The sequence below is a fragment of the Anoplolepis gracilipes genome, chromosome 11, assembly GCF_047496725.1.
Source record: "Anoplolepis gracilipes chromosome 11, ASM4749672v1, whole genome shotgun sequence".
NCBI classification, from domain to species: domain Eukaryota; kingdom Metazoa; phylum Arthropoda; class Insecta; order Hymenoptera; family Formicidae; genus Anoplolepis; species Anoplolepis gracilipes.
In genome coordinates, this window is record NC_132980.1 from 11,556,620 (window position 1) to 11,582,906 (window position 26,287).

At 36.6% G+C, this 26,287-nt stretch overlaps 1 protein-coding gene and 1 long non-coding RNA gene across 11 annotated transcripts in view; one reads left to right on the forward strand and one right to left on the reverse strand.

Annotated features, from left to right (window-relative positions):
• The window catches only part of LOC140670899 (uncharacterized), an 81,490-nt gene that overhangs the window by 1,080 nt on the left and 54,123 nt on the right, over window positions 1–26,287 (reverse strand). The window lies entirely within an intron of this gene.
• Rhogap100f (Rho GTPase activating protein at 100F) overlaps window positions 947–26,287 on the forward strand; it is a 69,445-nt gene continuing 44,104 nt past the window's right edge. The window contains exons 1-3 of one of the 10 annotated variants that reach the window (XM_072901723.1): window positions 947–1,639; window positions 4,933–5,037; window positions 11,247–11,490. In XM_072901723.1, the coding sequence (XP_072757824.1) occupies window positions 11,272–11,490 (219 nt within the window). In that variant the 5' untranslated portion in view covers window positions 947–1,639; window positions 4,933–5,037; window positions 11,247–11,271. Of the gene's footprint in view, window positions 1,640–1,792; window positions 2,701–2,738; window positions 3,110–3,249; window positions 3,897–4,932; window positions 5,038–11,246; window positions 11,491–26,287 lie in introns of those variants that run through there. The other 9 variants (XM_072901726.1, XM_072901724.1, XM_072901722.1 and 6 more) reach the window with 9 other exon arrangements.

The following is a 26,287-nucleotide window of genomic DNA, read 5'->3' on the forward strand; positions in this document are numbered from 1 at the left end:
TATAATAGTTTTGTAATTTATTAAATATATTACAGGGAGATCAGAATGATAAAACATATATTTCACTCATCTAAATAAAATGTAAATAAAACTCAAATATCTTTATAAATATTTTTTAATATAGAATATATAAAGAAAAAGAAGGACAAAGAAAGTACAATATTTTAATCTGACATACTAATGTAAATTACGTTTTGTTCACTTCGACTTCGAATCGCTATTGCTTCTTGTGACAAATAATTCTTAATGAAAATGTACTCCTTTATGTTACAACTTCTTGTGAAAGTTTGAATTTTAAGCGCTAGTCGAAAAGAGACGTCAGTTTCGATGAAAACTTTGAAGACCGTGCGCCGTCAGGTTTGTTCAGCAGCCTTTAAAGTTTCTTTAAGCATTTACTCTAGTAGTGGGCGACCTCCTAAGATGTTCCTGTGATCAGTATGCAATAATCGACGTCGCACCATAACGCCCAGAAGAGAATGACGAAAATTTTAAGTCGCTCTGCGTGAAAGTAATACGATTTCATCGCTTTACTCTATATCATTCCCTCCCCTCTTTTTGTTATGTAACGTAGAGGAAATGTAAAATATACGTAAAGACAGGGAATTTTATCAGATTTGCATCGGAATACAATTTTGTTCAAGTTGTAAAAACTCCAATTTTTTTAGCTACCATTCGTCTTATATTACAATTTTATATAACATTAAAAAAAAAAAAAATTTTTTTTTTTTTGCGTATAAAGAATAGAATCTTTCTCATTATAGCAAACATTATAGCAAATAAATCGCGGGGGTATAATTTTACAAGATTTATACTTTTTATCCGGACATGGAAGATTCGCAGGAAAAAAAGTCTGCGATGAAATTCGAAACTGAGGGGCTAACTGCGAGATCGATAGTTTTCGACACAATTCGCGATCAAAATTCGGTTGGCAAAGATAAAAACCGGCTGGAGGCTTCGCACCAATACTATATGTCATCGGTGGTGGTGGTGGTGGTGGTGGTGGTGGCCGTTGTCGTCGTCGTCGTCGCCGTCAGCCCTGCTCCTCGCACCCTCGTCGTCTTTATCGCTCGCTTGCGCGCTTGCGTGCGTGTCGCAGCCCTCGACATGTCCGCACGACGGCGGCCGAGCGTATAGTCGTGGTTATACGGCGGGGCGCGTTGCACTCCGCGAGAGGGTAGTCCTCAGTTTTCTCACGTAAGGACAGCTCGCAATTCCCGCGCGAAATATATTTACGCGTGTACCCCTCACGCTCTCTTCCTCTCTCTCTCTCTCTCTCTCACTCTCTTTCTCTTCGTTCGCGTCGTCGCCGTGCGTGCGTACGTGCGAGTTCGTAATCGTAGTTCTCGTGTCGTCGCCGTCATCATCGTCGTCGACAAGGTGCTCCTTCGTTCGCCGACCCTTCGCGAGGAGGAACAACCCTGTTTGAAGCGAGGAAAGAGAGAGAAAGACAAGGACGGAGATACAGTGCACCGTCCGAGTATATTATACCAAGGTAGCGGGGAAGGAGAAGCGCTCTCTTCAGCAACGTACGGCAGAGTAGCGTACTATACTCCGAAGGGTGCGCTCGCTCGTGCGCGAGGGAGAGAGGAAGCGAAGCATCGCGGGGGCGGAGTGCGGACGAGGGGTTCGGCCGGCGAGGGTGGGTGACAGAGAGAAAGAGCGGAAAGGAGAGAGAGAGAGAGAGAGAGAAAGAGAGAGAGGAAGTGAACGCGCGGGTGAGAGAGGGTGAATGAGCGTAAAGGGTGGTTAGTGTGGGAGCGAAAGAGAGAGAAGGAGAGTAAGCGAGGGTGAGACAGAGACAGAGAGAGAGAGAGAGAGAGAAAAAGGCTCGAGGCAGGCGCGCGTATTGATTCCCGCGTGGCGTTATACGGTGAGGTGAGAAAGCTGCAACCGGAAGATTCCTCCTGCCTCCTTTCGCCACCGGGGGAGAAGGAGCGAGGAGAAAAATAGAGTCGGAGAAGAGAGAGAGCCAAGTGTGAAGGAGAGGAGGATCGCTCTCTTTCTCTCTCTCCCTCTCTCTCTCTTTCTCTCTCTCTCTCTTTCTCTCTCGCGCGCGTCCTGTCTCGTGCTCCCGTTCTCGTCAGGTACGATTTACGCGTCCGTGAGATGTTGTAACATCTCGATCCGTTATGTCTGTTACCGTTGAAACCGCGTCGGAACGTTGCTTTATCTCAAGAACGGACAATCCAGTCGTCGACCTCGTCGGCCTCGTCGGCCTCGTCGACGTCGTCGACGTCGTTCATCTCGTCTCGAGGGTGAGGCAAAGTTTGCGAGACCAAGTGAAACGGGCGAAAGGGAGACGGAGCGAAGCGGGAGAGAGTGGCCGAGAGAGAGAAGGTACTCTCGAAAAAAGGGTATATCGATCGGGTTGGTCCGGGACCATCGGCTGGCACGCCACCACACGATTTTCGTGGTGGCTCCTCTACTCTCTCTCTCTCTTTCTCTCTTCTTGCCCGATATATACTACCGGCATCGTATGCACATCGTTTTTCCCACGCGCCACCGGCTCGCTTGCTTTTCCAACCTCCGCCGTGACCTCGACGACCTCGACGACCTCGACGACCTCGACGAGACCTCGAGTCTAGGGTTTCTACGGACTCGCGTACAGGTGTCGCTCGAAAACTCCTTTTGCGTGGACGTGGACGTGGACGTGGACGTGGACGTGGACGTGTGCTTGTTCCTCGCGGGACGCGGTGAGCGGTGAGTTCCCGTCGCTCTCGATTTTCCCCTTGGACGTACATCTCCGGCCCGATATACCGGCCTCTTTCGGTTTTCTCGCTCATGCGCCCTACCGTGCGGTCTTGTCAGTGTCGTCGACGATGCCTCTTTTCGTAAGATTCCCTTTTAAACGTTAGGTTGTTTCGAGTGTACTTTTACCTTGCCTCGACCAGAAATTCCATCTTCGTCTACTCGACAAATATTACATTCCGCGCGTTCGGAACACGTCTATCGGTTCTATGGTGCTCCGAAAAACGGATCCGGTTAGGTGTCTTCGGCTTTTGCCCCGAGACGCATTAAGGAATCTCTTTTCGCGATATTAGCCCTTCGTCCACAATCCTCTCTGTGTGATAACGATATTGGAAGTGATGTTTCTCACGAGGAAAGACGGGTTAGTTATCGACAGATTCATCGAGAAGAGATTACGCCATCGCTTTAGATAAGTCTGCGTTTTTGAGAAAAATCAAAGTGCTTCGGTTATTTTTATGGATTTTATTATTGCCCTCTCTCTCTCTCTCTCTATATATATATATATGTTAGTTGGATAAAATAGCGACACGTGAACGAGACGTAATGGCTTATTAAATTTGCGACAATTTCCGATATTGAAGAATTTAACATTTTTCCGATTCAGCAACATTCGTTACATATCTGTCTCGATATTACATTTGTTGAGAAAGGCGCTTGTCGTGTTGCGCTTGATATCAGATACGCATTTTAATAATATATTTTACATTTGTTAAAAAGGCGCGTCTCGCGTAAAAGGGAGGGTATGGTCTTTTTCTCTTGGCTCGCTGGCGTTACGACCGCGTGCCACCGGGGGGTGCGTATAGTGTAAAATGAAAAGGAACGAATATTACACGCAGCGTGTAAATACTTTTTGCCCTCTCTCCGCCGTTCACCGCCGTCGGTCTCTCCGTCTTGCACGCGCCGGTCTCCCTCCTTCCAGCGTCGTGTAGTCGAGGATCGATATAGCGTAGGAGGATCGCCACGGCGAAAGGAATCGAAGAGTGAAGTTCAAGAACCAGTTGAATGTCGGTTATGTAAATGATTATGTGGACGATGGCGTCGGTGACATACACGATGACTGTACCGTCTTATCGGTCCGATTCGCCTGACTCGTGTCCGTTTCCACTTTGGCTGTTCCTCGCTTTCGTGCTTTCGCCCCTCATTTCCGAGTAAAGTAAATCTTGCAAATGAGATTTTACGTCAGAAATTGATTTCAGCCAAAATATTTTTGCGCTCTAGTCTTGACAGAAAAATGCGATATATCGTTGACGTTATTTATTAGATTTATTATAATTTTAAAGATTAAAGGCGAAAGATTCCAATTTGGATTCTCTGACGAGAGGAATGCGAGCGAGTTGGATGAGCTAGAAATCAAACAATTGCCCGAGCTTCTTCGAGCTGTGCTTTTAGTATACGAAAAGTTTCACGTGTGGCTAAAGGTGGGGAGAGAAGAGGCTTTGTTCAATGCCTTCTCTCCCACCTTCGTGTTTTGTATTCTTTTGGCAGAAACTCCAACAATCAAATGTATTTGCGAACAAACATTCTCACTCGTGCGCACGATTCTCATTACTCCTTTATACCGAATAATCTCACTTTATCGCCACGTTACGTGTAGATCACTTTTGCGTTTAATATTATGCGTCGGATAAATCGAAGAGAGAAATTCCTTACCGATATTACAAACATTTAATCATTATTTTCCACACGTTTACTAATTTTTCAAGAGTAGAAAATAGCAGGAGAAAGGTCAAGGAAATTTCTCCGAAAGAAAGATACACTTGGTGTTTTACAAAAACGATCGACCAACAGAGCTAAAGTGTCATTTAGGAGAAAAATCACCGGGCATCGTTAAGTGTTAAGTGGCGTGTGTAAAGGTATTAAGTAACTTGTGGCGTGATACGATGTAGTTAATCTTTCGTGTGCGTAGAAACGATCGGCCGGTTTCCTTTTTTTTTTCTTTTTTTTTTACACCTTCGATACGCCATTAGCAAACCGCGCCGTTTAAACTTAACTGATGTTTTACTTAGGGAAAAATTGCCGGGCGTTTAGCCCGATAATCAAGCCTCTTCTCCCTCTGTCTATCTCTCTCTCTCTCTCTCTCTCTCTCTCTCTCTCTCTCTCTCTGTCTCTTGTGCAAACAGTGATAATTTATCAATCACGTGGCAGCGATTCGCATAATGGTAACGATCGCTCGTAATCTTTCAGGACAGAAGAGGGTGAGGATCGGCGAGCAACAGAATGAGAGAAATCGTCAGACACTGGTCGAGCAGGGACCCATCGGCCCTTTGCACGAGAGATGATTTTTAGAAGGTACGTTAACGATCCGCACGGAGGACGATGGAGAGGAGGAAGGGGCACGTATTCTCGCGTGTCCCCATTTTAACACTTTGCTTGCATAGTAAGAAAGCATTGGATGTAATCGAATGAAATGAAAAAGCTGATACAGTTATATATATTTAGCATTTAAACTTTAATCCGCCATACGGGATAACTGAAAGCAAATTTAGCGAGGTAGCGAAAAGCATGAGATGAAATGTCGGAACTGGTTAGCAAAGAAAAAAGGATATTCTTTATTTTATGTCTCTTTTTCTGCCCTCTGTCTCGAAAATGTATGTATGGCATGAATACGGATTCAAGCGTACAGCGTTTCAAAGTCATCTTTTTCAACGACAATTCGCGATCTCTGTTTCTTTCATGTTGTAAAGCTTCTTTGTCGATCGGAAATCGTGTGCCCAGAGTTATTTCTTTCCAACATACTCTGGAAATATGGAAATTGCATGTAACGTGTCATAATAATGCTCTTTTACAAAGTAACGTAGAGAATTGACGATTGAGCATGACAGAAAATTCAGTAAATGTTTCTCAAGTAAGATAGCTGTATCACTGTTTTAACGATGTTACGTAACATCGAGATTTGAAAAAATTTCTTTTATATATATATATATATATATATTAAATACTGTATTTACTGTAAATTGTTTTTTGCTATGAATATCAAGAATATTACTATATTTGACGATATCTACATATAAAATTTTTTCTGCATATAACTGTGTTATCAATGTTTTAATCGATATTAATGGTGTCGCAGGAGATTTCGTTTGTTTAAAGTAATTTCATACTGTGATGGAATGTGTGTTTTTATAAATTAATTTTTTACATTATTATTTTAGCATGATGTAAAAAGTAAAAATCTCTTTTTTGCCCACACAAGGATTGATAAATAAAAGTACTCTACAATTAAAGTACTTATAAAAACAACACGCGGGGGTTAATAATTTCATATAAAAATGATAAAAAATTAAAAGATGACAGTTACGTCGCAACAATATTTATTTAATATATGTAAAAAGTTCTACGGTGCGTTCGTGCAAGAGATATAGCGTCCGCGTTTGGAATAACATAACAGAATATTAGTAAACTTTTGGAAATGACTTTAGAAGCCTAGTAAAAAAGATTTTCAAAATCTGTCAAAAATTACTCTCGCGCTTTTGGAGTGTGCGAGGTTGAAACACAAACTGTCACGCCGGACACGTGATTTCTAAAAGTTTACAAATATTCCTTCTTGCAATTCCTAGCAGAAACCTATCCTATTTTGTGCGTATAAATTGCAAAACTTTTATATTAAGTAAATATAATTGTCATGTTAGCTGTTAAATTTTGGTCGATGATATAAATTAGCTTTTGGATCCGCTTAATTATGAAATAGTGTTACAAGAAATAATTTGCTCCTCCTGTAAGGTCTCTCTTCGGGTTAACTCGATATCTTTTATCTTTCAAAGTAACAAAGATTTGACTTATACATGACAATATTCGCCGAGACATCGCACTTCAGTTCCGCCTGTCATGCATTTCCAACGCTGTAATCAGTACAGACCTCGAGGAGCGTTAAGCTTAATCACGGACAGTAACAATGAGGCTCCATAAAGCATGAACGGCGTGCTCTCGAAGATTTACGCGATTGCGACGAGGGGATTAGGGGAGAAGGGGGATACAAAATCGGCGCACGGCACCCTCGGGAGCGCGTGACGGTTTATCTTCCTCCGTTGCATGCGCATTATTATCATTATACCGCTCGTTCCTCCTCCTCCCCTTCCCCTTGCTCACCCCTTCTTTCTTTCTTTCTTTCTTTCTTTTTTTTTTTTACTGCAAACACTTTCCTACAGCGGCGGCGCAAGCTCGAAAGAATTTCGCAAGGGAGCTATTGGCCGTTTACTCGCAAACTATAGCGACACTATTTACGATCCCGCATTACGATGCATAGTGCAATAGCCGCGGGATAAGCCGCTGCAGTTTGACCTCTTAGTGGTTATGGCTTTTCTTCGGTCACTGTTTATCAGGAAACCCAGTCGGCGCGGCAGCGGATTTCGCGAGAAATTATCGACCCCAGGTCGATGTATCGTCGAGACACGCGAGCGACAAATCGAGTGGAATCGAAAATGGGAATGCAACAAACACGAAAGCATTAAAGTTCCATATTTTAGATACCTGTATATAGGTGCAGTTTAACTATTATATTTTATGACGTGCGTGCTACGAGATAACAGAGGTATTAAGATGTCAAAGTGACGGCTCTCGCTTTTCTTCCTTTAAAATTCGAGGCAGTTTTGTGTAAAAAATGTTTTTTTTTTTTTGTTTTTTTTGTTTTTTTTTTTTTTTTTTTTTTTTTTGTGAAGGAGTGATCCCTGCGACATGCTATTCAGAAATATATTTCTTAAAAGAAGAAAAAACTGGCTTGAGAATCTTGAGAACAATGATAAATATAAATGTGTTTTTCTTACTTTACAAAGTGTATACTTGCATATTATGGGATGTTGCAGTAGCAACTCTGGCATGATAAGAAATGGTGAACTTTATAACCGAGAAAGAATCAAAAAATAAGAAAGAGTATTTTAATAATAGCCAGATTTTTTCACATTAGGTGCTTTCACACAAATTCCTCCTTTTCTCTGAGAAACTGAAAAAAATGTAACTCGATGATAATAATAAAGCTCTTTCATTCAACGGTTCAATTACGCGGGTACGTCAACCGTGTTTCAAGTAGAAGGACATTTGCGTTTCCTCGCACTCGCGCCGTGCTCCACTTTTGGCTGCTGGCATGTGCTCATTTCGGATAAGTTTCTGAATGAAGCTCGCGCCTAGCTCTAATTAAATCGCGTGAATGAGGGCAAGACACCGTCACCAAACGTGCTAAGGATAATAAGTTGAACGGAAAGGTAAACCTATCATGCTAGACGAGAGAATCCGCAGAGAGGATTCTCTCTCAAACTTCAAAAGTATCGTCGATTTATTCGCGATGCGAATGAGGTAAGACTCCGTCAGGAGTTTGGCACCGAGTTTGGTCAGACGCCCATATATCATGGATAATGTATCACTGGCTATTGACATGTGACAAAAACTTTGTTTTTCCGTTAATAATAGACATCCTCACTTAGTCTTCATTTATCATTAAAGTTTACACACATACATATATATATATAGTAATTATTAATCTGCCCTCTCTTTCTCTTTTTAATTAACAGTTTAAAATTTTTTTATGTTTCTGCAATTTTGTCTCCTATACAATAGCCCATTAGATGCGTTAAATAAGCAGAAATTTCTTCGCAAATGCGCTCATTATAAAGATAATAATAATTTAATAAAACAATTAATCAATTGTGTGGGCAATCAAATTCTTTGTGAATTCTATTATTTAGCGATATTATAAACTATATTTATGCTATTATTATTACTACTACAAGTGACTTAATTGTAAATTCTGCAAACGAGAAATTAAATTGCACGGACTTTTACAATATAATGTTGTCGAAAGTAATATTCCATGGAAAAAAAATTACTATTTTCGTTTTTATCTTTGTTGCAGAAAAGAAAATTAAAGAACGATTTAGAAAATACACGAAATCCCCTGGATAGACTTGATCGGACAAACGAGCCAAGGGGGAAATGTCCTTTTTTTTTTTTTTTAGGTAGTAAGTTTGTGGCACAAGGGGTCAAGGTTTGCTACGCGTAGGCTCTCGACGTGCTTTGGGATTTCATTGATTCTTAATGAGCCGACGCGAGTCCGACACAGAATGTCGTAGAAATAGTAATCCGAGCGGTTTGACATAGTCAGACTGACGTAGTTCATGAGATTCCTGTCATGCCATGCCATGACCCCAGATCAACCGTGATCACGTGTCGGCATGTACCATTAGATTATCCGATCATGTTCGATATGCATATGGGCTGGCCGAGAAATGGGTCGCCTCCTCTCAAATCGCAAATATCAGCAACTAGAACTAGATTAATAATCAATTGGTAATCACTCTCTCGTGAAAAAGGCAAATTTTAAAAAATTAAAAGTTTAGTTAAATAATTCACGACCATCAAGTAGCTTAATACGTCATAGAGATTAAAATGTTTTCTTTCTATAATTATTAATGACTCAAATGTTCACTCTTGTAAATTATGCGTAATATTTACGCATAATTTATGCAAGAAATAAGCAAAGCTCTAAAAAAATGTTGCATAATGAAATTTTCACCGAAAATGGAGTTCAATAGAATTTTCAGGGAAAATAAAACAATTAAATCTATTTAACCTGGACTCTCTGATTGTGAATAAGCAACTTTAAAGAAATTCTATTTTTACGATACTTTGAATAATCATGTGTGTGCATATAACATGTTATAATATTAATATAAATTATATATATATATGTAATATAAAATGTAATAATTATACTTGAAGTAAAAGAAAATTTGTGATTATTTTTTCAACGATGAGAAAATTTTCTGCTCGTTACATTATTACTTCTCTCTCAAATTCCTGCAACTGAATAATAAACGACAATCGATCTTTCTTATTATGACTATTTGCGGTACGAATGAAATTTCATTTTCGTTCCAGTTATGTTTTATTAATGACACTAGTGGAAAAGAAGTGACACAGATTCACGAGCGAGAGATGTCTCGTTTAATTTCAACGACTTTCGCGTGTACAACTGTGATTTATTAGTACGAGTATGCGCCGGTACGTAGTATCGATTGTCTTGGAGCTGCCAGTGATATTTGTATTATGCCCTGAACCGATCTAAAGCAGGCGTTTAAATATTTGGCAGGTTCACGCTTGTGCCCTTTGACAAAATTATATTTGCTTCGATTCGTGTCACGCCTACTAACATTGAAATAATTATTAAATCTGATGGCGAAACTGTAAGCAATATGCCGATCAATTTGACCAAAATGCGTAATTTATATACTAATTATAATGCAATCAAATTACGGTCGGAATTATATCGCCAATCAAATTTTACGATTTCATATTTATTGATATATTTTAATCAAGCGCATATATATTTCCTATAATTAGTATTATATCAACAATGGAAGGTAATATTTTCACTTCTTCTATTTATAAAAATTTCACCTTATTCTTTTTCGAGATTTATAATTTTAGACATTTAAGTGATGTGTTGTATCCTATACATATTTTTATTTCAATTTTTGATGAATAAAAATTGCAATTCTTAGACGTTTAAACACATTTTATTGAATTATGATAAAGCCGAATTAGAAATTTCCGTTATTGCAACTGCGCAACGACAGATTTGATATTCGTCATTTTATCGACACGTCACACTGATGCACATTTCGGGATGCGTATTCAAATTATTAATGTCTATATCATGTGTCACGCTTATTTCTGGAAAAAAGAGGAGGAACATTTCGCATGGTCGAAGAGAATATAATGGAAATGTAGGACGAGAACGTGGGGGGGGGGGGGGGGGGTGCGGGTGGGGAAGAAAGAGAGAAAAATAGAAAAAGAAGAAAGAGAATACATGCACATTCGATGTGCGTTCTCGCGGATATAACTGTCGACGATCCGAGAAAAGGAAGGAGAATCATCTGCATGTGCGAATTGGCAATCGATCGCGTGGATACAGGCTGGCCGTTAATAAATTAAGATAACCGTGAATCGGGGAATGAGAGGGAAAATAGGTTAATGAGACGCAACGGGGGAAACAGTTTTGCTAAGGGGAGGGAAATGAGAAAAGCGTGACACGTGGATATTACGGATCCATTACAGGTTTATGATTCGCCCATATAAAATATAAACGTCTTACTATTAACTGTATATTAATACTTTGGTAAAGATAATTTCGTAAGAATACGATACATCTATTCGATATACTACAATATAGATTACTCATACTATTAATAAATATTATCCGCCAATTTATAATTCTATCATTATTCAAATATTTTTTACACATTTTTCTTTTTTTCTTATTGTATAATTTATAACGCAAATATCGATAGAAATATTGCTTAATATTAATTATTAACTCTAAAGCCATAGACATTTTGTATAGTTTTAATTTTATAAAATAGGAAAGAAGAATAGACAGAGAGAGAGAGAGAGAGAGAGAGAGAGAGAGAGAGAGAGAGAGAAGTTGTTGTCCAGTTTTTCGTTTTGAGAAAAATTGATAAAAGAATTGGCGCATTTTGACAACTGGCCTTTTTCTGTCACGATTTTAGGAAGAGGGCATGACGCACCGAACTCATGCAGTGGCGAAAACACGTGCGCATCAAGTACGGTGGTCGAGTCGGTGTCGGTCAAGGACAACGGGAGCGGGAGCAGGTGCAGCTGCAGGTGCGCGTGGTGCAGCTGCAGCGGGAAGGGGGCGCAAGACTCAGCTACGTCTGTCATCAGCCTCAACTCTCGTGGACGGCTCGCCGCAGCTGCAGCGCAGCAACCATGCTCTGCTGCGGCCGCAGGAAAGTAAGTGCAACAACGTATACCTAAGCGGTAGAATGCATGATTGATACGTCCTACGACAGGCTGCTAGGCTGCTTGCATTTGTCACGGTGGAAAATATTTCGTGGCATCACGAGGAATGCATTTAACGCACAAAATCTGATCCGTCAATTCCTTTTCATGTTTCTCCAACGCGCAACAGTTGCGTTTCAACATTTTTCATAAACCGTTTAGATGTATAATGTATCCAGATTTCTGTCAAAAATAACGCAGCAACAAAGCGTCAATGGAAATTGGATTGTCAGAGAACCTTCTCTCGAAAATCAAGTCTAGGCTTTTTTAGAAAATAATAAATTTTTGCGCAACTATTTTCGAAAATTAAAATCATATATTTAAAAGTATAAATATATTTTTTTCTTGACAAATTTGAAAACATCCTTTCTACAAATATTGCGTTATGTGACGCGATGCAAAAATTTCTATTATGCATTTCTGTCATTGATTCTAGTCCGAGAATTTATATCGTGCTTGGATCACATTTTACATATATACGTTAAAGGGCAGATGTGAAAAATCCAGCTTGTCCATCACGCGTTCATTCATATCGCAACTTTTATCCGATACAATATTGTGCATGGCCAACGGGGCAGAAGTTATTCGTATGAGCACATTTATAATTTTGCATTCTAAATACATACACGAGATACTCTGTCATTATCGCGTTTTTGTCCATGTCCATATTTTTTGCGATAATTTGTTACAAAAACAACTCCTGAATTTTCAATATGCAATTGATATTACTGAAGCGTTAAATCAAATCTCCGTTAAAATAATTCTCCAATAGTTTGCAATAGTTTATAACAGAGATTTTATCTTCTACTTATACTACGGTTCAACTTTCGTCCAACATTTTATTTCTCAATATTAAATCTTCTTATACTTCATATACAAAAGAACTTTTTAATAAAGAGCAAATTTTCAGCTAATCCAAAGAAAGCGATGAAACAGAAGTATTTAACAAAATTGTTATTTACAATAAAATAAAAATAATACTATCTCACAAGTTTAATTAATATTTAATAAAGTGTATTCCTATTTCTAATAAGTATTACAATTTTCTGAAAAGTTTATTTATAATCATAATGATTGCAATTATGAGATAAAGATTATTTTACTTTTTTTTTTTTTTTTTCAATTGAATTTAAATCCTTTATCATCACGTTTTCGAAAAATACTTTAATGCATGATATTACAAATGAAGAAAAAGTACGTCATGATGGAGCACCGGGGGGTGAGTGGGTTAACCGAAGTCGTGTTCAACCACCCTTCTTCCCGTTTCCCCTTCCCTCCGTCGTTTTATATCGCGAGCTGAGAAACGACGGCGCCGGAATCACGAAGCCGAAGTCGTTCAAGCACACTGCTTTCGAGCACCGGCTCCGGATTGCCGTCCATTCAATTTGTCTCAATAAATCGTCTGGCGGGCTTCCTCGCGTCAAGCCGGCCGACTGGTCGCGCGATTTTTCCTTTGGCAAGACTCATCTTTAGAGTCCTCGAGCTTTGAGCAAAATGTCACATTAACACCACATTTAAAATAAGAAAAAAAAAACAGGTACCTCGCATTTCTTCTCTCTCTCTCTCTCTCTCTCTCTCTCTCTCTCTCTCTCTCTCTCTCTCCATCTTTCCGAGGAGCGTTATTAAAATATTAAAAAGAATTACCCTCGTGAGTATGAAATATATTGAAATCTTATCTTCGGTGCATATTGATTTAATAATGAGAAGAAAGAAGACAACGCGACGATCTAAAATTATTTGATAAAAATGTTGATTAAAAGCAGGGTTGAGAAGTAACGTGTGTTACTTGTAACGTCGTTACCGTTACAGTTAGTTTTTTTTTGGTAACGTAGTGATAACGGCGTACTATTTTCTTTTTATAACTGTAGCGATAACGTAGTTACATCTTTTTAATAACGGTAACGAATTTAACAGTTACTTTTATCGTTACTTTTTATATGGAACCTATTTATGACATATATTACGATATAGTTTCTATTTTCGTATATTTAATCTTCAATTATCAACAGATATTCATATAGGTCCGTATTTAGAACGCGCCAACATCTTTGTAAGCGCGTATTTGAATATGGATCATAATTATGAGAGTGCAACAAATATATCGTGTATTTGACTATAGTTATAAATTCAATGCAAACCAACATTTTTTTATTTATACTGTAAGTGTTTAACATTTTTTTTCCTAATTATTTATGGTTTTACAAATATAAAATAAAAAATTTAGAAACATGTATCGTTATTTTATTAATTTTTTAAATAAAATATATTACAAAAGTATATTTTGTATTGAAATTTTCATCTTGTTTTAACATTAAAAAAGTAACTTTCCCATCCCTGATTAAAAGTATGGATTGGTAACATCGATGATTCTTATCTCAACTTTTCGAAAGTACGGACACACGTTCGACATTTATCTAAGATAGAGATAATCATGCTCTTTCTGCATGTTTCTGGCGATTGCACCGCCGTTCCGTCGCGCTAAATTTTCGTTGCACCGACCGTCCGAGCGCGTTGAACGATCGCATTGGCGGCACACAAGTCGGGATTAATCGGGTTAATGTCACGCGCTCTCACGTGCGCGGCTCGGTCGCCACGTGTATCCATCGATGCACACATTATGGACATTCTGAAGATAGTGTTGCAACTAAATTTATTATTAGGTCTCGCGAGAATAAACTTCATAAAATATATAGGTACGTTATTTTAAATCACATTTTTGGTATGGAGATTGTGGTAATATTAAATCGTCAAATTACAAATTTGATGGCTTACCTAGTAATTTTCGATTAATGAAAGTCGGGCAAATCTTTTTATCGGTTCTTTTTTAAACTCTGATATTGAAGTCCAGATTTAATGCGGATGATTTTTATATATCAAATACTTCTGCATCGTTCGTAATTATATCTATATAATTGTGCTGCATTCCACGATAGTATAATACAAATCGACGTAACGAGAATTTAATAATTTAATTTAATCATGTAAATTTATATCCTCCAGGCAGGCTTTATTAACAATTTAAAATTATATATAGAACAATTACCCATTATGCAGCTCGCATTTGGCATATGAAAGCTTGTACGCGAGTACGATAATTTAATAAGAGAGAAAAAACGATATGTTCTATTATATTAATTGATTTGAAAGAGACCAATGTTTTCCGATATAACAAAGGTTAGCTCAAAAGTTTACTTGTAACTAGAATCCTTGACTCACATCCTTGAGGCAACACATTGGCGTGAATCGTAATGTCAACTATTTTTTTTTTTTATTTTATTTAAATATTCATTTTGTCAACGTCATCTCGTAAATTATATTAGATTAAAAAATTGTATATGTTAAAAAAAATACGTATTTACTGGATATATTTAATGTTAAACTAAAATACTTATCGTATTTCTCTAAAATATATATGCTCGTATTTTATTACTTAGACTTTATTTTCTAAAAATATAGCATTTAAGAAATTACAAAAAAATATCATCCAATGAGTGCAAGTCTCTAAATAGTCATCGTAGCGAAAAACGATATGTAATGCGAAAATATGCTCGACCTTACACTGTGCCCCATATATTCCACCAAGAGTCTCAAATCGATACGTAATGCGCAAAGATACATCTTTGGTTTAATTCGCGAGGAACTTTTGCTCGCAATAAAATCGTATAAACTTCTCGTTCGTAGTCATCGGATCTTTCAATTGATATTGTCGAGAGTACGCGTTCGCGGGATGGAAAATATGATACCGGTGGAGAATATCAGTTCGCGGTAAATCAATATAGAGAGATAGGGAACGGCACCCCCGGCGCGGGGACGGGAAGGGACGAAACACGGTCAGGGGCGGGGGCGGGGGTGGCTTTATCTGATATATTTGTCACAGTCGCGCCCGCAAATATCCGGCAGACTGCCATTATTTTGCATTCTATCGGCGTCCGAAGCTCGGGCGAAATAAACGCGCATACATTTTCTATCGTGGCTCACGCGTGGCTCTATCGGGGGGTACGGTCCAGTGCACGCTTTTCGCTACGCGGCCGGAAAAAATTGCCGAAAATCACGGAGCAGGACCGGGGGAATTTATTTATATACGCGTATATGCAATGCGCGAGATGTGATTGCCGAACGCAATTAAAATATGCGTTATAAGCGAATTGTAGTCGTTTTGCATCGATACTATTATAACATCTCGTAATAAGTCGAGGAAAAATTTCCATTGAAGAAACATAATTTTTATAACTTATTTCCCCGCTTTTTACCGCTAAACTTTTATTTTCTTTCTTAATAATTATCTCTCTGTGTAATGATTATCCTGCCCTTTATTTCTTACCTATATAACAACCCTTTTTTTAACCTTGTTAATTTTTATTTATAACAAGCTAGAATATCAAAGTTTCGACTTCAAAAATTCGTTTTATCGTTTATTCGGTTTAATGTAAAATATAACTGTTTAATACAATGCGTTAATACAATGGAGAATGTAATAACCGAAAACAAAAGCGCTTACAATGACTTATGTAGTAATAAAGCATATTAAAACAAAAAAAAAAAAAAAAAAAAAAAAATAGAAAACTTTCTATGATAAAGAATTGCAAAAACATTGTGAGTTCAACGTGATTCTTCTGATAAATATATCATGTACGTTATTGTAATAAATATATCGCGTACAGTTATTATTGTACAAATATTCGATAAAGCTCAATTTTATATCCTCTTCAAACAAAAGGATCTTTATTTAGTTTATCATCATGTTGCGCGTTCTCATTGTTTAACGATTTTGAATGCAATCGCCATCAAAAATTTTACTGCACGAATAAAAACAGTAAAATTTATTCTCTATTTCAAATTTAATAGAATTTTGAAAATTAATGCAATATCATAAAGCAGAATGGATGCTACAAAATGAATTATGTAATAAATAATTCCTATAATAATATACGAAAATTTGTTTGTGGTCTTCTTAATAGCATTAATGATGGCATTTTTTAAACAATTTAGTCTTTAAAATAATCAAACAATAAATAATAATTTTTCAAGAGTTTTTTTATTTATATCTGGAAATTGTTATTTAAAGAACACGGAGGTGTTTTTTAAATAAAACAATCAAGAAGAGAAAGGACAGATTATCATGAAATATCACGGCCTTTGACATACGCCACCGGCGCTTTTCCGCTGACGTCTGACTAGAACAAGGGGAGGGGGAGGATCGCCAACACATCTTTTAAAAGAGAATCTTGTGTGTTGAACAAGTTCAACGGAGACAATCGAGACATGTCATGAGAGAAACGACGATGGCGAGCATGCACGCATATTTTCTTTAGTATTGCTGTTACGTATTGTATTCTTTTGTTATATGTACACTTGGCGATATTTTTTTCTCAACTGTTATGACAATTTATTTAAGCTTCATCAGATTAATAACTTATGACGTATCTGTCTATGGTTTATATAGACTTTGTATAAAATAATTATATACAATACATACATTATGTTACACAGTTTTAACTTTTGTAAGTATTATATTTACTTACATTCTCTAAAATAGGGAAAAGAAAGAATATAGGTAATTAAACTATGTAAAAAAAAAAAAAAAAAAAAAAAAAAAAAAATATATAATAAAAATAAATAAAAATTGCCATTTATTTACTTTGGATTTAATTTTGTAAATTTCATTATATATTTTTTTATAACTCGTCATAATTTAATTTGACGTAAAAATTAATTTATTTCTCACAACATACTCTGTCTCTACATTTCAAAATCATGCAGTTTATACATTTTTTAATTTAAAATTAAAAGAGAAATATTCTTTTGCACGATTTTTTAGTAGAAAGAATCACGGTTAATTTAGCTACGAAATGCTTAAATCCAGCCGACCGTGTAATTACTGTTATCTCCGAGACGTTGCGTAATCTATGGTCGTTCATTATCACCGATTCTGTTTTGCGCTCCTAAATCACTTTTATCGCTATTCTCATCGGGTGGAAGAAATCGATTTAATAATGTGCAGTTGTCGCCAGTCGTTATTAAGAAAAAGGCAAACATATATAAGTAACGCAATCTTTCTTTTCGCTAATATATTTCCATGACATTTTTCTATTCTTTTCATGACAAGTGATTTTTATTAACATAATATAATAAAAATTATCAATTCGAAAAAAAAAAAAAAATAAATAAATAAAGTAGCAAATTATATTTTAGTGAAAAGTGCCCAAGTAAAATTACGTCGGCGATGTGTCAAGCAGCGTGTCCAGAGATGCGGCGCGAACTCGAAACTTATATCGTGCCAGTTGGATGAGAAAACAAGTTGACAACTTTAACTTGAATTCTACTAATGATATCATTAAAATAATAAATGACGTCGTTTAGAAAGTAGAATACGCCGGTTGAAGCACAACCAGCCAGATGTATTCCTCCTGACGCGACGTAGAAAATATCGAATCGGAAAGTTCTCATTCGCGTTATATTCTATCGCAAGCTGCCGTGTACTTCGATTATTGGTGTTCAATACTCGAATGTTCAATACGTTGTCGAATATAGAAAGATAACGAATTAAGGTAGATACTTTCGATTTACGATTGTCGAATCGAAAGAGCAGAAACGAGTTTAGAAGAAAATTGTTTAAATTAAATAATGTAATAAATTTGTTTGTGATACTTAAAAAAAAAAAAAACTGTAGTGTTTTCTCTCGTTCTGTCATCCACTTTCATCTGCCTTTTCTCAATACAATGTCTTTTTTTTTTTTATAGCCAGACTGTTTATTCTTTCAAAAAAAAAAAAAAAAAAAAAAAAAAATTTGATAATGCACACTAAATAAAGTACGCGATAAAAAAAAATAGATCTCGTCTCAATCGATGAACATTGGTTTCGGTTCCTTTTATGTGCGAACATCTCGCCTCTGACAGAATGCTAAGGAAAGGATCAGGCGTATCATAAAAATAAATTCCGATACGATATTACCATAAGTGTTGCGAGGTCAGAGCGGACGGCTGTATAAGTTTCCGGAACTCGGTTTTACGTTCCTTCCGCGTATCACGCGTGTCGGCAAAGGCGACCGGATATTTTGCATGCTTCTGCGAAAATCACCCCCGCGAGTCCACCCGCGATTCTTATAGTCCCGAGAGGAAGAGAGAGAGAGAGAGAGAGAGAGAGAGAGGGGGGAAGAGTGCATTACGTGCAATCGTGTTTTCCCCACGTGCACGCGAGCCGGATGTTTCGTAAGGACGACGAGCCGCTCGTGCAACGAGTGTCACAGAAGCGACATGATTCGTTGTTACGAGAGGCTAATTTGAATTGTAATTGTATCTCACCCCGGGCTTCCGCGGAAACGATTATTTCGCGTCGAAATCGCGCTATTTCGAAACGCTGTCTCTTTTCAGAAGAATATGTCTCTGACTAATTGCAAACAGAAACAAGACACATTTTATGTGGAACTAACCGCATTACAATTAATTAAATTAACGGAAAGAATGTACTTAATAACAAATCATATATCCTGCAAAATTCGATTCGATAGAACTTGACTGTGCCTTTTTATTTTCTTAAAAATTCAAGAAATGTGCAACGTATCGATCCAACTGTCGATCGAGTATCCATTTCATCGATTCTACATCATTATTTTGTTGTTTAGTTTAAATTTTCGCATATTTACATCGTTCACTTTCGAGCGTTAATAATTCATGTCCGAATATTGGCTATTCACTTTACGGATAAAATGGAAACCTTCGCCTCGATCCAGGATTAGGATTCGAATATCGACGAGTGAACGCGACGGTTGCTGGTGAAAAATTCCGAATTCTCGGACGTTTCGTTCGGAAATATGCCTGTAGTACAAACGATATTTTGCAAATATAGGTACGACCTACTGGATCGAATAAATCATTCAGCGTGACCCAAATTTGTAGCTGACGTAAATCGAAGAGAAAGAGAGAAACAGAGATAGAGATAGAGAGAGAAAGCGTATATCCGCGATTGTACGCGAGCGTGAATATACGCGAGCTTACGTGAAGTTTAATTACGCGTATGTAATTTAATTTCACATGAACCCAGCCCGCGCGCATTCATTCGCGGATAAAACTTTCGCGCAGAACAGCAAATGATCCCTCGAACTTTAACTCTCGCAATTTTATTTTTTATACAAAAAAAGTTGGGTTAAAATATGATTATATATATATATATCATTAATTATTGTAATGTTTTTATAAATATAGTGCAGATTATTCGTGTTAGAAAATATAATTAAAATTTTACGAGTATGATATATTATGTAAATTGTGCATTTGAGCGTTGGAGAAATTTTCTTGGAATATATATAATATAAATACATGAGTTTTTCTTGTATAATACATCATCTCTTCGCACCGATATAATTTAATATTTTAACATTAAGTGTCATTAATTTTTCAAGATTCTTATAATTAAAATTCAAACACCACATCGCTTAAATAATCTGGCTCAAGGAAAAACAAGATGATATTTAAATCCGGATTAAATTATGCATAACATTCTTTTATTTTGATTCAATCTTGTTGCATTTCATTCGAATAAATTAGCTTTGAAAAAGCAAAATAGACGAAACTTCAACGATTATTTTGCGTTTATTTTCTCAAAGAAAGTTTGTTGCATTTTATACAAATAAATGATCGTAGTATAATCCGATAACAAGAGACCTCTTGGGATTCTAGACGGATAAATATACATCCCAAAGATGTAATTTCTTTACTTCTCCTTCATCTCCGGAATATTTGTTGCGTCTCGAATTCTCCGGATTGCTGTAGAAACGCGTCAGTGAAACGCGAAAAGCGAACAATGCCTGTATTACATCCAAGGAATACGAATATTATTGAAAGGATTCCCACTTTCCGGCCGATTCGTACAAATTGCATCCAATTTAAAGCCCTTGAATATTTGAACGCATTGAATCGTTCCTTCGACTATTGTTATTAGCCACACGCACTCACACGCTTGCGCTCATTACTCGCTCATTGTTATTTTAACTCACGACAAAGCTGCAATAAACACTTATCTATCTATTCACTTATCCTTTGTTCGTTTATCCATACGACTATCTATCTCGCGGTTAGCTTACTTCGGCGAGCGCGTAAATTATATATTAAAATAACCTTCCGAGAACAAAGTACAGTGCTCTATAAAATCCGCTACTTCACATAATTTCTCGGAAGAACCGTGTAAAAGACCGCGCGCCACTTGTTTCGCAGAAATCAGTTACATCGTAAAACAACGGTAATTACATCACGCGCGGAAGATTAATTCTTAAATCCTCTAAAGATTAGCGAAATTAACGATATTTGCAACAAAAATGATTTCATTGAAAATAATCAATCAATGATGAATAAATACTTTTAAATGACTTGCAATTAGAAGGCAATAATACGAAGGAAAAAAAAAATCTACTCTTATAAATATATCTTCAATTTCTATTAATTGAAATTTAATATTTGTAACGAACATTTGTATAGAAAAAAAATTGGAAATTTAGTAAAAAAGAGAAAAAAGTATAAATCACAAAATATTTAATACTTTGATTGAAATAACTGAAACGGTGAATATAGTATAAATAAAATGCTTCTATTTTAATGGCATATATTTTTCATCGATTTAATCCATTTCTTTTAAACTAACTGCCGCGTTAATCAATGATATTTTCAAAATATTGTATTTATTAAAATTTCAACTCTAAACCGTATCATCGAAATATACGGTTCATAATTTCATCAAATCGAAATTCCGAAGAGTTAATGAAATAGAAAGAGAGTATACATATCTCGGAAAGTTTGTTGCTGGCGATATGATCGCGCCGGATTATCGTCTAGATGGAACAATCGGCGTGGACGATTTCAAGAGGAGACAAAGAAAAGGACGAACAGAAGGAATGGTCGCGTAATATGCCAAGAGGTCTGAGCCGTTCTTTGATTTTAATGAATCGACCAATGAGCGCGACGGCACTCGTTATAACACTTTAATGAATAGCGGTTCTATCTTAGCACACTCTAATGTAAAATCAATATTTAATTATCCCTTCGCCATCTCCCTCAGTCTTCGTATTTTCGGTCAGTCCTAGGCTTTATTTTTATGTTAAAGAATCGAAAAATGTTCCAAGATTAACGCAAATTGCAATTGTCCATATTAGATACACAATATTTGCCGTCACTCCAACATATACATATTGTATCAACATTATATTTGTCACGGTTATATGCGATATATTCGCGAGTGATATAGGAATAAATATTTGTTTTTTTTTTTTTGTTTGTTAACTAAAATCGATACGACATAAAAATATTAATAATTCAACACTCGTGATATCGCTCAACGTTGTAATTAGAACTGTTATTCAATTTTTTTATTAATTACAGCCTTTTATTAATGCGCGGCTGTATGCACCATGACGTTAACACGATTCCGACCAAGATATGAAATGGCGTGACGATTATAGCCGTCAGAGCCGCTCAACGTGTTAATATGATATTAACTATCGTAATCGCCCCACGCTGGCATTTTACGATTGAACATGCAATTATTATAATTATTTAATACATGTGCAATGAAATTTACTTTAAAATATATATATGTAATTACATGGATATATAAAAAGTTTATCCTCGAATAAGTTATCTTTGCATAATTACGCAATTACTCTATTTTCCGTACGAAACGACAGTATAATTCGGCAGTATTTTTAAATGAACAGCCATAATTTATTTCGCCTTAATGCCGACATTATTATATTTTTTTTTTTCGTCCATTCCACCCTTGTGATATATAGTTTCTCAGCACTTTCCTAATAATTTACTTTACTTTCTCGAAAATTTTCACAAAGGAATTTGTCGCCTTTAAAATGTCAAATGTTTTAATTCATTACATTGTGTAGAAACTTATCTTAATTTTCGAGCTTCCTTAAATTGATACACCTCTTTAAACGAGTCGTCGAATATTTGCCCCAGTTTGCCTTTCTCTAGCTTTCTCTCTCTCTTTCGTCTCTTTCATTGTCTTTGTGCGCCTTTCATCGTCTGTACATATCGTGCCCACGTGCCATTATATTATCCGAGATGCATTCTAGGATGCATCCCGGCCGATCCGACACTACGCCTCGCAGATACGCGCCGGTCGGATTAAAGTTTCCTCCCGCAACAATGTGGCATAGTCGCGCGAGTATGATCATGCTTGCTCGCATTCTTGCTCGACATTACACACGTGCCTGAATGCAGGTGTAATACAGGTAGCTCCGTCGACATTTGCGATAAACTCGTGCCTGGAAGCGTTATCGTGCATATGTCAAACTCTCGGGTAATGTAATATAGAACTGGAATTATACGTCAATCAGCCGAAATTCGCAAAATTCACCGATATATCAAATCGCCACCTCCAGAAACCGCTGCATGTTACATTAAATTAAATGTTAGTTAGTTAGTTAGTTAGTTAGTTAGTTTACTCTCTCTCTCTCTCTTTCATAAAAAAAGAAAGGGAGAAAAAAATAACTTTAGAAAGCTAAAAAAAGATGAGAGGTCATAAGTTTGTCGCGACTTTTTCTTTGTCCTATCTAAAACCGATTGATTCATCATTAACTATTTATCGATCAAGAAAGTAGAGAAAGACCCGACCAGGGTATATCTATCATCGACGACTCCCTTCATCGACTGTTCAACAAAAGTGCACTTTGGAGCATTCGATTGGTTGCACGCGCGTTTGCGACATGTCCTTAAGCGGTTCTCTTGGGTCACCCTTTTTTTCCGCGTCACGCGTTACTGAGCCGAGGGAGGTTTCGTAATTGAGGACTAATTGTCACCCTGCTTGTCGGGGGTTCGAACGACGAAAGGAGTGAGCTGAGAATAAAAGTAAAAAGGGGCCAGAAACGGGGCGAAGAGGAAGAGGGAAAAAGATATTCAATAAAGCTAACGCAGATAACGAAAGGCATCATTACATACCCGCGTTATACATAAACATATGCATGTAAATAAGGATACCGTTAAAGTTCGCTGAGACTGGTAAACACAATTTGTTTGAGAGTAACCGAGCTAAGAAGATGCATCGTTGAACCTATTTTCTCAATTTATTTATCTATTTTTCTTTTTTATTATTATTATCGAACGTTTTTATTCTTACAAAGAATCCGTATACATTTATTTCGTATTATATTCATAGAGACACGTGATGTATCCTTAAATTTTTATAATTTTCAATTGGATTTAGTTTTTCAATTTAATCTTAAATATTGAGATATACATACAACGAATTTCTTGAAAATTGTATTTGGCAAAAAAAAATCTGTCGTTAAATCTAAAGTCGATAATTTTGAAATATACTGTATTTAATTATACGTTATCTGTCACGGTTTTTAGATCGAAATAAAAAATAATAACCGGCGCGATATCGCTGATGGAAAATTCTCTTCTTCCGCTCGCTCCGCGACCGAAATCTCTTTTCTCGTCGGGGAAAATGGTATCCGTGGATTAAAACGGGATGTCGCGTCCCGATAGACGGAAGAACGGGAAAGAGAGACGCGAGGCGGAGTAACATCGGACAGAAGGGAGAAGGTCCCTTTGATTATCAGACGGGCCGCAATTATTTCCCCCCCATATGCCGGAACTGGAACAGGCGGATCGTTACGACGTGCCTCTCGTCTGTCTCTCTTTTATTTTCTCCATTTCTCGCGTCTGTGGTTTTTTCCGCGAGACTGTATGAAAAGATCTACGAAAAAATAGCCGAGGAAATACCTGCTGGCGATAAGATAGAACCTGGATCATCATTCGAGAACCGAATCGCGTGAAGAATTATTGACCAGAGTGTCTACTCAAATCTTGTCAAAAAAATTTCCTCATTTTCCAGATATTTTTGTTCCAAATTCCAAGTATAAAGAATGTTTTCAAAACTTTTTAATACAACTTTCTCTAAAATCAATTTTTATATTACATGCATTAATCTAATGTTTTTCATTCGTACGAGGAAAAAACATGAAGCCTCTTAAGTTTCAATACTAGATTTATAAATGTACTAAAAAAACTGAATAACTTTCATAAGATAATTTTTCATTTATATAAAATTTTCATTTCCTTATCTTTAAAAGTTACAAAGTATGTACTTTGTATTCAATATTATTATGTTAAGACATTAAGTATATATATATATATATATATATATATATATGTTCTTTTTTATGGGACAAACTGAGACATAAAGTTTACTTTATCTGTCGACGATTTTTTAAGCGTTTCTTGTCAGACTTTGAGCGTTTAGGAGTTTCACAATACTTATATAAAAAGTTCCATGTGTAAAAATTATTAGAATATTAATGAAACAAATTAAATATCAAAACACTGATATAACATGAATCTCATTTACGTCTAGTGCCTCGGGCGATCTAATTTATATAATCATCTAATATAATATTCTAATAATTTTTGCACATAAAACTTTTTTTTTAGAATTATTGCGGCATTCTCAAGTGCTTAAAATCTGGCAAGAATGCTAAAAAAATTGTCGAAGGACAAGTGAGATGCAGCGTGAACCTGGCATCTCAGTTTGTCTCTATATCAAGAATTTTAGAATTACAGAAAATAAAAGTCAAAACTCTACAATTAATGAGTTTCTACAAAATGAAAAAGAAAATTATGAAAAAAAGAATTTTCGAAAAAATTCCCTGAATCCCAATAAAATTCCGTGAGACTTTCTTGATTTTTCTAGGTACGAAAGAAATCCCTGAATATTCCCGGTTTTCCATGTTTTTCCAGAAAGCAGACACCCTGACTCATTTTGTGTGTCTCTAACTCACGGTCATTAAAAGCAACGGACTTAAATTCCATCGAGGAAAATAAACGTTGTTGTTTTCTCGATGGCTTCTAAGTCGATTTTCCTCCATCTCAATTGTTTTTCCTATCGCAAACTCATTTATAGTTGCAAGAATCGTGAATTTAATTCACTTGTCCACCTTGTATTAATAAATATAACGTTATTTATTGCGCTTGTAATTTGCACTAGAAATCTGAATTTACAAAAGTAAAACGACAAATTGAAATGATTATAGGAGTGTAAATTAATTCGAACGAGCGAATTAATAATAATGTCACTGCAGTTATTGCGCTCTTAGAAGATCAGATTTTATGCAAACGTCGACGCGTGCGACATAGTTTATAATGTTATTTAGGTAAAATCATGAGCTATAATTGAATATATAGAGGCGCTATACACTCCGAAAGACTCTCCATCGGGAATATTGACGATAACAATCGGGTAACAATTGATACGAGAAGAATGAAGCTCGCGTGCGTCCCTGAATTCTCTATAGAACCGCTCTCGTAAATTATCGAACGCATGGAACGTTTCGGAGGAATTTTGTGCGCACGCAGCTTAATTTATTACATTATTCGATAATTGCCGCTACGATTTTTACAAGCGCTCTTTTTTGCCTTTTCTTTCGTCGGTCGTTTCTATAGCGCGCCTACATGCCATTCGATCTCGGCATATTTAAATAAATTACTCTTTCCTAGTTATTTCATTAATGTCGCCACTGCTGTCCTCGTATTTCCACGATGATATATCATAACGAGACGCATCGTTTATTCATCTCGGATGACGTATAATATTATAATCAGGACATACATACGTATAATTATGGATTATAATTATGCCCGTTCATGCAGAGTAATTACGACTAATTATGATAATTGATAATAATTAATGATTTGACTTGATATAAAACTCGCTCAATTTATCTTACGTAATCGAGACAATTTCCATGACC